This window comes from Fusarium falciforme, chromosome 12, assembly GCF_026873545.1.
Source record: "Fusarium falciforme chromosome 12, complete sequence".
In the NCBI taxonomy this organism is placed as follows: Eukaryota; Fungi; Ascomycota; class Sordariomycetes; order Hypocreales; family Nectriaceae; genus Fusarium; species Fusarium falciforme.
The window spans coordinates 217,491-233,199 of NC_070555.1; the positions used below are offsets into that span (position 1 = coordinate 217,491).

The following is a 15,709-nucleotide window of genomic DNA, read 5'->3' on the forward strand; positions in this document are numbered from 1 at the left end:
CATCCCCTGTTGCCAATTCTCAACGAAGCCGACTTCTGGGCCGCTTATCACTCGACTGGTCGAGAGAGTGATAGTCCAGGTTCTTTGTCTATCATGGTTCTCCAGGCAATCATGTTTTCCTCCTGCGATGTACGTCCCAAGAAATACAACTGCTTCTAAAGTTGCTGACCATGAGCAGTTTGTATCTCCCGATGTGGTCCGCTCCCTGGGTTTTACGACCGTTCTTGATGCAAAAAAGGCCTTTTATAGGCGTACCTCAGTATATATATTTCACCCAGTCCCGTGTAGAGCCGCAGGCTGACTCTACAAGTTACTTTACCATTTCCATTACGAAAAGTGCCCGATCGCTATCGCTCACAGTACATTGCTACTGAGCCTCTCCTGTTTGACCATGTGCTCCTACATTGAGTATAGACGAACGGGACCCTTATGGCTGGGAATCGCTATTCAGCACGCCAAAGATGCCCGAGCACACGATTACAACTACATGGAGGTCAACGGTGGCCAATACGCCACCTCCGGAAGGAAGCGACACAATCTGTTGAAACGTCTATGGTGGTGTTGCATCATCTGCGACAGAACTGTGTCTTTGACGTGTAGGCAGAGCATCATGGTGACCAACTCGTTCTTCGACTTTGACGACAAGAGTAAGCTTCTGTGCAGCGCAGATTTGGTAGACGAAGTTGACGCCTCTCGGGTGTTTGAGCCTATGACCAAGATCCTTGTTGCTGGCATTCTGGAGAACTTGGTCGAGCTGTGTGTGTTGGCAACCGACGTGCTTCTGATGTCGTCTCTTGTATACAACAACTCCTCGTCATTCTTTGGCCACAGTAGCATGCGAAAGATCAGTCAATGCAAGATACGACTTCAGCAATGGTACTTGACCAGGCTTAAGCAGACACTAGAGGCTGCTACTTCGATATGTGCGCAAGATAGCACCCTCTCTAGGCCGAAAAAGTCCGTGGCTTTATTTGCAAGCACAGTCGAGATGTATTACCAGTGAGGATTTCAATCCGGGGTGTGAGAGGTCAGACTGACATGTCTTGGGCGTCAGCTCGGCCATAGTATCCCTCTGCCACTGTGACATACTCCTTTCCATGGCCTTGCCAAGCCCGCTCGGGTCTGAAATCGTCATTCCTGAGAGGGAATTTGAACTCCAAACAACGATAAACCGAATGGCAGCTTGTATGCAAAACATGACCCAGCTAGATATGTTGTCGCACTTGCCAATAAGCGTGTAAGTTGTGTTGTGTTTGACGACCTACGTCTGTCCATGCTGATTGGACCCGTAGCATCTGCCGTATCGCATTTCCGCTGGTCTTGTGTCTGCTCAACAGCTGGCTTAGCCGACAAGATGATCACACGAGACCGTCGGGAGGCGATGGGCATCTTCAAGGCGCCGACCAGAAGCCTCTTGTGGTGTTCATAGCAGTAATGAAAGCCAGCAAGCCGCGGTCGCCGGTGGTGGATTGGCTTGCTGGAACCATTCGGCAGGTTTTCCAGCAGGCTCAAGACTGGTTCCTCGCCAGTCGAGGCTTACAATCACTGGAACCCCAAGCACCTAGCTTAAGCCATCTCCGCCTGGTGCCGACTGACTGCCTTCGCTTGGCTATGACTATGGACCTTTGCTTCATGGATGGTCAGCTCCCAGAGATAAATCGCTTGCCTTTTGTCCATGGTGCATTTGGGTCTTAGGGTTGCGCGCAAAGTTTTAGGGAGTAAAAGTGTCAGGAAGTGAAATTGCCAAAGATGTATAACTTCGATTGTGCTATTTTCAAGTTGAGGCCCTCAAGCCTGGACCCATTTTCGTTATTCTCACAACTCTCAGTGTGGGAGTTTCTGGAAACTGCACTTGGGGGTGCTTATGATATCCGAAGCAGGCTACAGTTGCAGCGGCCCAAGGTCAGACTTGCTTCCAAGACGGGTGTCGTGATTGAGACTGTCGAGTCTGATGTGCCAGATCTTGTCTCCGTATCGGCCTTGTTGAGACCCTCCCAATACGTCGAGAGTGGTGCTACGGTTCTCATGACATTCCAAAAAGGGATTCCATTTCCTGGCAATCCATGGACAATTTCGGGAGAAAAGGGCCAGCTCAAATTTACTGCCCAAGGTGGAACAACCCCTCGAACCATGGCTTCAGGAGATGCTAAGATTGTGATGCATGACTTTTCCACTGGTGAGATTAGCGACATTCCCTGGGCCTGGGAGCCCTGGCGCCAGGAACTGCCAGTCGCGGCCCGGGGCGTTGCCGGTATATATGAAGCGTATGCCCGGGTTGATAGCACGGGGTATTGCGATTTCGAACATGGTTTGAAACGTCATGGGCAATTAGCAAATATTCTATCTTACTCCTACCAATACCACTGGAGAATTTGCGCTTGCAGAAATTGAAGAGGGTGTGAGTTCCCTGCTTAATTAGATTGGAGAGTCCGAATCTTTTGACAGACTGAACCTTAGAGACACTGCCCTGGAATCGAAAAAAAAAAAAAAAAAAAAAAAGGGGGGGGGACTCGAGCTTAAAGACAGGCCGTGTGCATGATTGGAGCTGTCAGAATCAGGGCGGATGACATGGTCGGCCGTAAATGAGCCGTCCGAGGACAGGTCTTGTCGCCTGCTGCCCAAGACTCTGAGAGTTCATGTGCAAGGTTGTGATGTAGCCGTACGACGTGAATTTCTCGAGGGACTGTATTTCTGTTGAATGGGCATAGTCCACAAACTAGCCAGGGAGCCATAAGTTTCCTGTGTCGTCGATATTCTTGATAGAGCTCTCGTATTAACCCAAATCTATGATGTATCTACAGTTCATGCAGAGACTTTGCGGTGTTCATAACCCCCATCTGTTAAACGCACGCACGTATTCGGCGTGTGAAGCTAAAAGATGTCGCAGGCCTGTTGCTTGCTGAGAGGGACAGGTTTGGAAGCTAACTTGGCAGGAGTGTAACTGGCAGGGAAGCACCGCCACTGGTTGAGGCTACCCTACTACCAGGTACCCTACCATCCTTAGTTGCAGGATATGCTGGGACGGGTATCACTGGAGGGTCGGCCCCGGGAGCGGAGGGGGCGTTTCCTGGCAACTGAGGTCTATCAAGTGGCAGAAAACAGGACTGTTCCACAAATGAAAGAAGGAGATCCAGGGACTGCAGAGCCGATGCTAGCTGCCGACAAAGCCCTTCCCCGGCTCGACCAGGTGGGAGGGGGATAATACCCTCGGTATGGAGTGGAGGTAACAGCACGATTTGGCTAATGTCTTGTGAAAGACGCCGTGTCCCGGCCTCGGTATTCTCGGGTTTGTGAACCCCCTGCTTGATTAGAAATAGATTACGAACCCAGTATGTTTTGTCCCGAGTGGGATTGCGGTTATTGCGGCGCTGTCTCTTAACACGTTTCGCATGCTCCGTTTCAAACAGGCTGTGTAAACTTTATGTGACAAGATCAGACCAGATCAGGCTTTGCGTCCGTTACAAGAGTCCTGGCGAGCCAATGAGCTTGTTGCGTTTCTGATTGAATGTCAATGCCATTTTCCAAGCTTGCGGTGATGGCTTCCGTCTTGGGTAATCTAATCTCTGGCCCTTGCTCCTGAAACGGCCATGTCTTGGGGCCAAGGAGAAATAAACTTTCAAGAAACGGCACGTTTACTGTACTAGGCTTACAAGGAGGTTAGTGCGGTCGAATGATGGCGCAAGCGATTGAGGCGTATGGTTGTGATTGATACAGCATGTATAAGAGCAAGTAAGCCTTCCTGACTGAAAGCTGGGCGTAAAATGATCAGTTGGCCACCAAACCAATTGTTTACACTATTTAAACTTGCCCATTATCCATAGTTTGCTAAATATGGCCAGGCTTCCGGTCCTTGCTGCGGCCGCTGTTGGCTGCCTCCATGCAACCACTGCCCTAGCCTACCCAGGTGCTAAGAGTGCCGAGCTTAGTAAAGAATACGATTATATCATTGTCGGTGGAGGTGCAGCTGGTCTGACAGTTGCAAATCGTTTGTCTGAGAACCCTGGTATGTCTTTTTTCTTAGCCTTATTCCTTCACAGCCAATACTTACTCAATTATCTCTCAGCTGTAACTGTCCTCATCATCGAAGCTGGTGACTTGTAAGTGATAAGACGCAATGTGAGTATTTCTAACCATAACGCAGTGATGCCAATGAAGACTTTGTCACAATTCCTGGCCTCGCTGGCGGCGCTGTCGGTACCAAATACGACTGGAACATCACATATCCCGCCAGCGAGTCGCTTAACGGGCGGAGCGTTTCGATCCCCCAAGGCAAGGTCGTGGGAGGCTCAACTAAGCTGAACCGAATGGTTTTTGACCGAGGATCGAAAGCAGACTATGATGACTGGGCTGAGCTAGGTAACAAGGGCTGGGACTGGGATACTCTTTTTCCCTACTTCAAGAAGGTAAGGTAACTGAGCCAGACTCAACCAGTGCCAATAGGTCACGGTATTTTACGGTATTGGGGTTTGATGTTGTCATGGATCGATGACTGTGTCTTTTGCTGTTTTGGCTGATGATCCCTGTTGGAGACGTCACTGATGACAAGAGTCAAACGCTGACTTGGAGCTTTAGAACGAAAAGTTCACTTCTCCCAATGCCGATATCAAGAAGGAGTATGCCATTACTACGGATGCGTCAGCTCATGGTACTTCGGGCTACATGCACTCAAGCTACTCACCCTTCTTTTGGCCTACCACAAGTATGTTGATTGTCCCATTTTAAGCTCTACAATGAACAGCTATACTGATGAGTCTGCCTTAGAGAACATTGTCAAGGCGGTCCAAGAGCTTGACATCACTGTTGCTCGAGACCAAGCCAACGGAAGTCCGATCGGAGGATACTTCTGTCCTCACAACCAAGATCCCAAAACGCTGACGCGGTCCTCTGCCCGGGAGGCCTACTACGAGTCGGTATCCAGCCGGAAGAATCTCAAGATATTGACCGGCCAGCAAGTCACACGAGTACTCACCAAGAAGTACAAGAGCACAGTCAAGGCCACAGGTGTAGAGGTAAGGCGTCAACATACCGTGCGTGTCCGTCTAGCTAACTAGTGATACTATAGTTTGCCAAAAGCAGAGACAGTTCTCCTCAGACAGTCAGTGCCAAGAAGGAGGTTATCCTTGCAGCAGGAGCAATTCATTCGCCCCAAATTCTCCAAGTCTCTGGCATCGGCGACTCGGCCCTTCTCTCTAGCATCAACGTAGCTACAGTCGTGGACCTCCCCGGAGTCGGCCAGAACTTCCATGATCACGTCTTGCTCGCTGTAGTCAACCAGAGTAAGTGGTGCCATCCATGCAGATCTTGTCAACTCATTAGAGACTAACGTGGAAGTAGTCAAAGCACCTATTCAGAACAGCAACCTGACCAGCAACGCCACCTTTGCGGCCGAGGCACGAGCTCAATATGACAGTCAGAAGAAGGGTCCCCTAACAAGCCCCACCGGTGATTTTCTAATCTTCCTGCCCCTCTCCGACTATTCCAACGCCGCTTCGGACATTCATAAACAAGCAGCCAGCCAAGACGGCACCAAGTTTCTGCCGCCTGGCACGCCCGCCGATGTAGCCAAGAGTTACCATAAGCAGCAAACGCTTCTTAGCGAGAAGCTGCTTGACAAAAAGACTGCTATTCTCGAGCTCATCTGGGGTGACGGCGTCTTTGTCCTCGGTCTCCAACACCCATTTTCACGAGGATCCGTCAAGGCTAAATCATCTAGCATCTTTGATGCTCCTGTAGCCAACCCAGAGTTTCTTAGGAACCCACTTGATGTTGCCCTTTTGACTGAAGGTATTAGGTTTGCCCGAAAGCTGGTCGAGGCACCCTCTATCAAGAGTCTTGCGCCTGTTGAGGTCGTCCCTGGAGCCAATGTGACGTCCGACGATGATCTAGAACAGTTCATTCGCTCCAGCGCTGGAACATTGTTCCACCCGGCTGGGTCTAATAGGATCGGCAAGCGTGAAGAAGGCGGTGTCGTCGACGAGAATCTCAGGGTCTATGGTGTTGATGGGCTCCGGATTGTTGATGCTAGCGTGATTCCTTTGCTTCCTGCTGCGCATACTATGACGACTGTATATGCTGTAGCTGAGAGGGTAAGTGACTTGATCCCGCGATGAGTACCTAGACGAAAGATTGCTGACCATATGTACATGCAGGCTGCGGACCTTATCAAACGGGGATAGATGGGGCCGCGCTGTTGGTCCTACCTTTTGAGAATCTCTCGCTTACATTCTTCACTTTTTATGTACATTTACAAATTCCTGTCCAATCTTCAACACATATACATAGTTTGATTTATCACTGCCGTCTTTTCGAAGGCAAGATCCTGATAACAACCACAAAGCTCCATAGGGTCCATAATGACTGCGTGTTGAGATCCCTCCTAACTACGAATCCGACGTTTCCAACGTGTTGTTGAAGGGGATGAAATGAGACAATTGGGTCCATTTCTGGGATGCGAATGTGAACAAGCGATCTGTATATGGTGAACCTTGATCAACATGCTACACGCCAACATCTTAAAATGTGCTGCATGTAACGTATCCCACAGTGATTGCAATAACCAGAAAGCCCGTAGTCTTTCTGTAATGAACACCCAAGAAGCCCATGTCACCTTCAGTGCATGGGATGGCAACATATTGACCCGGCATAATCCAGGCGTGTTCGAGGGCAGCGTCAGCTGCCACACGGCTGCGAAGCATGGTGGCGATTCACTCGTCAGTGGCATCAATGCTTTTTCGAAGCAGCAGAAGATATTCGGAAAGGACTAACGCTTACTTCGGAAATGTGGCATTGACCATGGCGCCTAAGTCAAGCTGCTCATGGTGCGAACGCGGCAGATGCCTGCTACTTAAAAAGATCAATGTCAGGGCCGATACAACTACTCTTTAGATACAGGATTCTGGTAATGGTGGATTGTCTTGATGTTGCAATACACCCCCAGCCCTTCACGTCCCCATTCTCCGCCAACTCCAGACTCCTTGCGGCCAGCCAGATGTGCCTGTGGCAAAGGCTTCTCGGCGCTGTTGATCCATATAGTTCCCGCATTGATTCCCGAGGCGATCCTCTTTGCTCGGTCGATATCGGCAGACCAAACAGCTCCGCCTAAGCCTGTCGTGGTGTTGTTTGCACGGGACAAGACGTCATCTTCGTCTTTCCACTTGAGTAGCGGCACAATCGGACCTACATGGGTGATAAAAGAAGGAATTAGCATATTGAAGTTTCAGGCAACTGTTTTCCTAATAAGTGGAAACCAAGAAATAGGAAGAGTCGTCATGGACTTACCAAAGGCTTCACCTTCGACCACAAGTGACTGATCGGGAGGATTGTCGACGATGGCCGGGTTAATGAAAAAACTCGATCCATCCAATGCTTGACCTCCCCCGCACGCAAACTTGTAGCCATTCTCTGTTGTGTCTTGGAAAAAGCGCTTCACAATGTTGTACTGCATCTCGTTTTGTACTGGTCCAAGCATAACACCCCCCTCTGCGTCAGGCGGTCCAACCTTCCATTTCTCGACAGTTTCAACCATTTTCTGGAGGAACTTGTCGTATATGTCTTGGTGAACAAAAACACGCTTGCTGGCCACGCATAGTTGACCAGAATTGAAGAAGGCTGCCAATGCCACTTGAGGAGCAACGACATCTACGTCAACATCGGGACAAACGATGTTGGCGCTGTTCCCGCCTAGTTCAAGCGTCACACTCTTGAGCGTGGCACTCGCGGCAGCCATAATCTTCTTGCCTGTTGCACTTGACCCTGTAAAACTTATCTTGTCCACGTCGGCATGTTGGCAGAGCAAAGGGCCTAGTTCCATATCCCCATGAAGAGCCTGCAGGACTCCAGGAGGGAACACATCCTGGACCAGTTGGGCAAATTTGAGGAGGCTGTATGGGGTGTACGGCGATGGCTTCGCAATCATACAGTTGCCTGTCAATAGCGCAGGCGCGATCTTGCCGATTGCGAGTACAAGAGGATAGTTCCAAGGACAGATAGCACCAATCACTCCCATAGGTTCGTACTGCAGGGTTAAGTGAAGGTCCTTATCGTCTTGAATGACCCGTGTCTCTAGCGGCTCCTGGGCAGCTGTGAAGTGGAACCTCAGTCAGATAAGCTCACATTGGCAACACAAGGTAGCGAAAGGCAACAAACCAAAGAAGTCGAGGAAATTGATGGCGTGGATCACTTCAAGTTCGGCAAACTGTGGTGGTTTGCCGCACTCCAGGGATAAAAGCCTAGACATGTCATTTTTGTGTTCCGCGAGGAGCTTGCTTGCTTGTGTCAGGCAGGCTTGTCTATCGGCCCACGGTGTCTTGGACCAATCCGCAAAGGCGACGCGAGCTGAACTGACGGCGCTTTCAAGGTCCTGTGATGAGGCGATGGGCACATCCCAAAGAGGTTTGCGGGTAGAGGGATTGATGCCATGTCCAAGCCGTTTGCTCCCTCGAAGGGCGCCTCCGATGGTGTTCTTAAAGGTAAAGAACCTGTTGCTGCTCATGTTGACTTGGCTTTGCTGGTGAGTGGGGGACAAGAGGAGGAGTGAAGATGGTTCGCAAATCTCATCCACGCACTCACCTCGGTGTATTTGAGGTGAAAGTCTGTCCTGACAAGGACCATGTACCACCGGCAGTTGTCAAACCACAGCTGCCGAAGCCAGGGACCTCGGGTTGGCAGATTACTTCCCCGCAAACTTCCCCGCAGACTTCCCCGCAAACGCATCTACCCCTGGCCGGGCCTCTCGGAGCTATATGCTAGCCCCAGACTCCGTCCACACACTGTTTTGTATGCAGGTTAAGATACATAGATAGATAGTTACCTAGAGGGGCAGGCTTGTTCAAGGCACCTACCACTGGACTTGTAGGGTTCGGTGAAGCAAAGAAAGTGCCACCTGACCTCTGCTGACGCTATAACCGCATACGCAATCATTCCTTGAGTGATGAGGTTGACGATGGTCTCGCCATAGTTCAGGCATCAAGCAAAACTAGGGGCTGTCGGCTATTGACACACAACATCACAAATGTACAGGGAAACTCGTTCAAGGCGATCATTGGGATTCATCACAAGCTTAGCTAATTAGCGACATGGTACTTGGTTCGGTCAGATCAGAGGTAATTCGGCCATGTTGTGGTGTAGCAAATGAATTGGCTATGAGAGTGACGTAGTCATAAGTAGGTTAAAATACCCCTTCTCCGACCAGGGAAGGTGTCCGAAGCGAGCAAAATCGAGTGGTGGCGTGAATCATAACTCATTTGACAATTAGCATGAGACAATAGTAAGCCCTGTACTCAGTCCTCGTCTTCGGAATTGATCTAGAAGGAATAGAGAGAATGAGACACGAACACTTCCAACTCTCAAGTGTAGCGAGGCTTCGAAATAATGGGATGCTGCCATCTTGTATAGAACTAGGATCTAAACTAGTTGCGGCTAGGCTTAAAATGATAGCTGAATTTTAAGTTAGTATAGAAATAGGCTCCAACTCTTCGGTAAGATAGTAGCACTCACGCAGCAAAGGAGACTACCGCCATCTATCTAAAGCGCTCAACCAAGCTACAGCATAACTTTGACCGTATCCCTAACACCCTCGTTACGCAACCAGCTCGGTCGAATATTAATCCGAAACCCCGAAGGCGGGGTAGGTCCAGGCTGCAGCTGTCTCCTCTCTTTCTCCTCTCTTTCTTCGTTCCAACACTGTGACGTTTCTATTGAGAAGATCCCACCACTCATTTCCAATATGACCGAGTCGGTACATTGGCAGTGGGATTCCTGCGGAGTGTTCAAAAAATATCGCTCGCATGGAGAACAGGTCGAGTAAGACGCACAGTAATATCGTTCCTAGCCAGCTTGCTTATTCGTCCTTCCCTAGTATTCTGGTATTTGATGGCTTAACACGATTTTGTTTTTGGAACAGGCCCCTCAAGAACGAGCTTGTAGGGAACCTACCAGGCGCGAGCATCATGACAGCTGCGATATCAGATGTCTTCACCGGACCTCCAGCCAAAGTGGCGTATATTGGGCATCAGGCCCTATTACAGCTGCAGAAGAAAAGGTCTAGTCATCAGGTTTGGCTATTAAGTGAAGTTAGTAACTTCGAGCGCTGGGCTTATTGTTATCCCAGGGACGGCAGAAACCCATTATCCTTGTTGGCCTTTCTCTCGGTGGCCTAATTCTGAAGCATGTAAGTTCAACCTTATCATCTTGGACTGAGAATGAGTTGACTCTGGAAAGGCGCTTTTCCTCGCCGCTGCCGATCCCGGCCTTCAATCTATCATGCAATGCATCCAAGCGTTACTCTTCGTAGGAACACCTCATAGAGAAGATGAAGACCAAGAGTATGGTCGGATACTGGCTAGCGTCGCGAGATATACACGTACCGAAGAACGTGAAGACTGTCTTGGCCATTGGCTGTATGACAACAGCGAGGACTTTAGAGAACTAACGATGGCCTGGCACCTCCTCCCCGACTTCCCTGTCTACTCCTTTTCCGAGACCAAACCTATAGATGGCCTCGATCGCGTGGCGAGTACATCTAAAATGGTTACATACCCATTAACCGGCTAATCCCCCTCAGCTGGTTACCAAACACTCCGCTACCCTCGGTGCAGAGAATGAGGTTCATCTTTCCATCAGCGCAACGCATTCTGGATTATTGAACGCCTTATTCGAAAACACAAATCCGGCTGACACATCCATCTTGATCCACGAAAAGTCAGCTTACCAGACAATATACGAGGTGCTGCGGACCCTAACACGCAGCGAGCAGTTGCAAAAGAGTTGCAGTATGATTAGGGCAAAGACTGACCAGTTTCAACCTCTTCTTCCCAGACTCTTGGAGTATAGCTGTCCAGTTTGTGCCTCGCTCCCAGACGGCGAGCTGCCAGTTGGTTTAGACGCGCCGCACCTCGAATACATTGTCGACTCCAGCGCGTCGACTGCAAGACGGCTGAGAGTCTGGAACAGGGATTGCGGCCTTGCGTTAGCTACCCTCCTGATTCTGAGGCACTGGTGGCCGCACCATGACATAACTTGTCCTGAATGCAAAGGGGGTGTGCGTCTTTCCGGATTAGAGTCGACATGTATACAGCCAACATCTAATAGAGGCCCGAGGTTCAAAGTCAAGACGGAACATGGTAAGGGATCCTGTCAAACTCGTATTACGGCAAGCTTGAGCTGACTCAGTCAGATGTTCCATCCTCTGACTGCTCCGCATGGGTTGTGCATGTCGATCCGCTGTCGGAAGCCACTAAGCGGCAAATGCGTTCTTGGATAGATAAGTGTGATCAACACCACAACTGCCGGTGCCCAACGAGCCCTGCTTCAAACCGTCCGCCCTCCACATCAGAAGGAAAGGGCAAACCTGACAGAGCCACACGACTCAATGATCTGCTACCTACCCGACTACTTGACGTCAGGGATTTGGGCCGCATCACATTGTGTGAAGGGGCCAGTCTTCAAGAGGTAGAGGCTAACACAAGATATGCCACTCTTAGCCACTGTTGGGGAGAGTCACGGAGCTTTCTTACAACGAATCAGAACCTTCAGAGGATGAAGCAGGGCTTTAAACTCTCCAAGAAGGTCCCAAAAACATTCCATGACGCCATCATCGTGACTCATGAGCTGGGCGTGCCTTACCTATGGATCGATTCACTCTGCATCATCCAAGATGACATCTCGGATTGGGACCGGGAAGCTTCGCAAATGGCCCGCGTCTATACCAACGCCTATATCAACATTGCAGCTCTTGACTCAGACGACGATACCAAGGGCTTTTTGCGCACGCGGCCTTTCCCGTACACCACCCTGACGTTGAATTCTTCCACAGGCGAATCGGCCAATATTTACCTCATAAAAGATTGCGACGAGTCGACATCCGTCATAAGAGGAGTCCATGCACTGAGAACTAGAGGATGGGTTCTTCAAGAACAGTACCTCTCCACACGCATCCTCTGGTTCACATCCAAAAAGATTGGGTGGAGCTGCAAGAGAGTACAAAAAACAGAAGACGGAAAATTGTTTGGTTTCAAGGTTCCAGATCTAAGATCCACCAAGTGGAGGGAGGTCTTTACCGATTTCTCAGGAAGGAGCCTCACCTACGATACGGACAAACTCCCCGCCTTGGCTGGAGTGGCGTCGGCCTTTTCTGCTCTATCGGCCCTCTCTGGGGAGAATCAAGGTCGCTACTGTGCAGGGCTATGGCAGAAGACGCTTCCGGAAAATTTGCTGTTCTACTGGAATAACCCCACCTGCCCAACCCAATATCTCGCCCCTTCTTGGTCTTGGGCTTCGCTAAATGGACAGGTTGAATGGCTTGACACATTTTTTGCCGGCTACGATCTATTGAATGGAGTGGCGGTGGTTGATTGCGACATGAAACTCGCGAGTGACAATCAGTATGGGCAGGTTATGGAAGGAAGTTCTATCACCATCTCGGGCCCCTTGATAAAACTTCGGCCTCGAGTGTCGACCAACCAGGAGGAGACCTTTCATCGTAAACCATACGAAGTACTGGAAGGTGTGTGCAAGGGACAGACTCTTTGGTGCAGACTTGACCTACCACATGCCCAACCAGCAGAAGTCTTGGGCATGCTGCTCGCCACGGGGCAAGACAGTGCCTCTGCGTATAGAGGCCTTGTTGATTTGTCCGTGGTAGGTATTGCCCTAGCGGTAGCTGAAGGAAGTGAAGGGGGGTATAAACGCGTTGGAGTTTTTGGCAAAAACAGTATAACCCAAGACAAGATCAATGACCTCGAGAGCTATCCGCCTCGTGTGGTTGTATTGTACTAGTTACGGAGCGGTGGCATCGTGTCGGAACCTGGTTCTCAATCTCATAATAAATGATGATACAGAGCTACTCGCTTGGTGTGATGGAATGTGAAGCAGCCACTTGATTCGAGTGTTGGAGGCATGGCTCGGTAAACCTCGATGTCAATTGCCACCTTTCATAGGCGCAGTCTTCATAAATACGCACTGTAGCCATTGCCATTGGCAGAAGAGACCTCAGGACGCACTAGGCCTGCAATACGGGTGATCTGGGGGCACTGGTAGGGGAGGTAGATGCTCGTCGTAGTTGGCTCTGGGATGTCTAATCTAACCAAGATTGAATCTGTGCACATTCTTGTCATTCTCGAGCATAATAGCACGTGGCTTCATTGGTCATTTCCTATTGCCCGGGGATCGCTTGATCAACCGTTAGAATGACCTGATCTGGGAGTCGACGTGATGAGAGTAGTTGCCAAAGACCAAGCTCTATAAACTGGTGGAGCAAGAAATATTAGCATGCGCAACAAATCCGATACTGATGCTGGAAATCCTTTGGAAAGTTTGGCATGAATGCTCCACAGCGGCCGATCCTGACCATGGTGAACAGGGGTCGCATGGCTCAAGCCAATGACCCTTTTCCGAGCCAGGGAGAGTTCTGCCATTGCTCCGTTACATCCGCACAACGTGGTGCTTATAAGGCCAGATGGGTATCCATGCGCCGAGACGGCGTGAAACAACCCGCGTCTGGTAGGGCTGTTGACCACCAGAACCACCGGAATTATGGACCGAGGTGGTAATGGATCGACAGCCCGTTGTCTGACATAAATTGATTGGCCTGGTAAATGCTCTGCAGGTTTCACTTCAGCTCCTGCAAGCCGTCATGCAGTCATCAACCCACCCTGGGCAATACTGGCGAGAACACCTTACTTCGCGGCCCGAAGTCCCATCAAGCTGTTCTAGATCTCACGTCGAGGCATTCCATGTCTGAGCCCTTTCATGGCACCTTCGGGATCGGGCAATCCGTATGAGCGACGGCGTGATGTAGTACGCCACAGTAAGCTCAATACAACTACTTATGGCATTAGCTAGACTCGTATCTTCTGCTTAGAAGTTGAAATGTCACCGGCTGGACCGTTTTCCTTCTCAAGCGGTCAGTTGTCCATTGATTCTCACGTAATAGTCCACGAAACTGCAAACTAGTAATAGAAGCACGTATGTATTTAGCAATACAGGTAACAACTAACTAGCGCCTTCGATGGGACTCTAAAACAAGAGGAGTAATGAAGAGAGACCGGCTCACTTAAGCCAATGTCACCTGCCTTTTCCCTGGGCGGCAGTGGGATGGCCGCCTTGAGCCCACTTCAAATACTACTTGCCTCATACGGTAGCACTTGCGGATGTCGTGGCATTCATTTCACTGACCAAGCTTTTCTGAGGGCAAAAAGCCCAAGACATGTTCTAAATACAACGCGGTGGCTTATGTGTCTCGGGGAGTTTGTGGATAAACAAGTAAATTGCCCCGGGGCGCCTTCATGCATCATGCAACAAAAGATCTCCTGATGGGGCTCATGAGGCTCGTGTCCTCCGGCCTGCAAATATCTCAAGACGAGAAATTTATGTTGGTCAGTTCTCATACCGAAGCTTGGAACTCTTCAACCCACTCTCCTATTGGCGAGTTTTTACGATGTCTGTTCTACAGGGTAATCATCCCTGCCCTGCACAGGACATAAGCTGATCGCTGTGTATTAGCTGAGGGAAATAGGGCTAAGGATACGGTGGAGTGAATAAGAGTAAGCCAATTATGGTAAAAGGTGATGTTAACATGTGCTGCAGACTGTGTGGTTTATAAGTTGTTAACTATCCCCGAGCCTTGACGTCCTGGCTCTTTAATAGGCACTCCCAGGACAACCGTGATATCTCATCTCCAGCCCGTCCTTCCCTACTCCTCCTTACCAAAACAAGACGGTCCCTCTCGTTGCATCGTTATCATGAAGCTAATCAACACCATCGCGGCTGCCTTGGCGCTCGGTCCCCTCTCCGCCTCCGCCGAGCGCAAATTCTACAACCCAGGCAACCTCAACGGCTGGGACTACATCCGTCGGGAGAACAAGGGTACCGTCGAAGCCGTCACCAACGTCGCCTACAAGGGCGGAAATTCCCTGAAAATGACACAGACCTATACACCCGGCTACACTGGCCGCTACCATTCTGAGGTCGATCACAACCAAGGCTACAAGCGTGGCGACCAGCTTTTCTACGGCTTTGCCTTCCGTCTGTCAGAGCAGTGGGAATTTCAACCCCAGTCGTACAACTTAGCCCAGTTCATTGCAAATCGTCCTGGTGCCAGCTGCGGTGGTGATGATTGGATGCCTTCGTCCATGCTTTGGCTCGAGGGCGACCAACTGATGTCCCGTGTCGTCAGCGGCCAGTACCGAGTGCCAGACTGCAGCCGTGACATCAAGCCGTTCCCTAATTTGGCCAAGGTCAGTGCTGGCCAGTGGCACAAAGTTGTCATCCAGGCTTCGTGGAAGAGCGACAACACTGGCTTCTACAAGATCTGGTTTGATGGCAACAAGGTTCTGGAGGAGTACAACCGCAAGACGACCCTCAACGACGACAGCGTGTTTCAGTTCCGCATTGGTCTGTATGCCAACGCTTGGCACGACGATAAACACATGGAGGGTAGCCAGGGCTTCCGACAGGTTTGGTATGACGAGGTGGCCATTGGTACGACTTTTGCCGACGTGGACCCTGGCCAACCTGACTCTGCCTAAGTCAATCAGCTCATGATATACGTGAGCACAGCAAGTTACCAAATCTGTCGGTTCAAGTGACCAAGTGTATGTTTTGTTTTACAAACCTGTATATATTCGAAGAGAATATAATGCCAAATATCAGAAAAGTCACGCAGATTGGAAACCCCCCGCTCGCCTTTGCCAGCACCTTAAATGGACTGAAC

The 15,709-nt window shown here is 50.1% G+C and overlaps 4 protein-coding genes and 1 pseudogene across 5 annotated transcripts, besides 1 other annotated feature; 4 read left to right on the forward strand and 1 right to left on the reverse strand.

Annotated features, from left to right (window-relative positions):
- Positions 1–391: 391 nt before the first annotated feature.
- NCS54_01380900 (Hypothetical protein) lies at positions 392–1,346 on the forward strand (the record flags this gene model as incomplete). Its single annotated transcript, XM_053158981.1, has 2 exons — positions 392–876; positions 1,210–1,346. Coding segments are annotated over 2 exons (486 nt in total). The 3' UTR covers positions 1,211–1,346.
- A 2,485-nt stretch (positions 1,347–3,831) lies between these two features.
- NCS54_01381000 (Hypothetical protein) lies at positions 3,832–6,176 on the forward strand (the record flags this gene model as incomplete). The annotated part of the gene is made up of 3 exons (XM_053158982.1): positions 3,832–4,003; positions 4,064–4,097; positions 4,142–6,176. The coding sequence occupies 3 exons, from the start codon at positions 3,832–3,834 to the stop codon at positions 4,410–4,412; spliced, it is 477 nt and encodes a 158-aa protein (XP_053014957.1). The 3' UTR covers positions 4,413–6,176.
- A 698-nt stretch (positions 6,177–6,874) lies between these two features.
- On the reverse strand, positions 6,875–8,491 carry NCS54_01381100 (Aldedh domain-containing protein; the record flags this gene model as incomplete). The annotated part of the gene is made up of 3 exons (XM_053158983.1): positions 6,875–7,176; positions 7,279–8,079; positions 8,146–8,491. 3 exons carry the CDS (start codon positions 8,489–8,491, stop codon positions 6,875–6,877), a joined length of 1,449 nt encoding a protein of 482 aa, XP_053014958.1.
- A 1,411-nt stretch (positions 8,492–9,902) lies between these two features.
- Positions 9,903–10,602, forward strand: NCS54_01381200 (annotated as a pseudogene). Its single transcript has 4 exons — positions 9,903–10,052; positions 10,109–10,168; positions 10,219–10,513; positions 10,562–10,602.
- Positions 9,903–10,602: a sequence feature.
- Positions 10,603–14,669: 4,067 nt separating this feature from the next.
- On the forward strand, positions 14,670–15,524 carry NCS54_01381300 (Hypothetical protein; the record flags this gene model as incomplete). Its single annotated transcript, XM_053158984.1, has 1 exon — positions 14,670–15,524. The coding sequence occupies exon 1, from the start codon at positions 14,739–14,741 to the stop codon at positions 15,522–15,524; it is 786 nt and encodes a 261-aa protein (XP_053014959.1). The 5' UTR covers positions 14,670–14,738.
- Between the last annotated feature and the right edge of the window lie 185 nt (positions 15,525–15,709).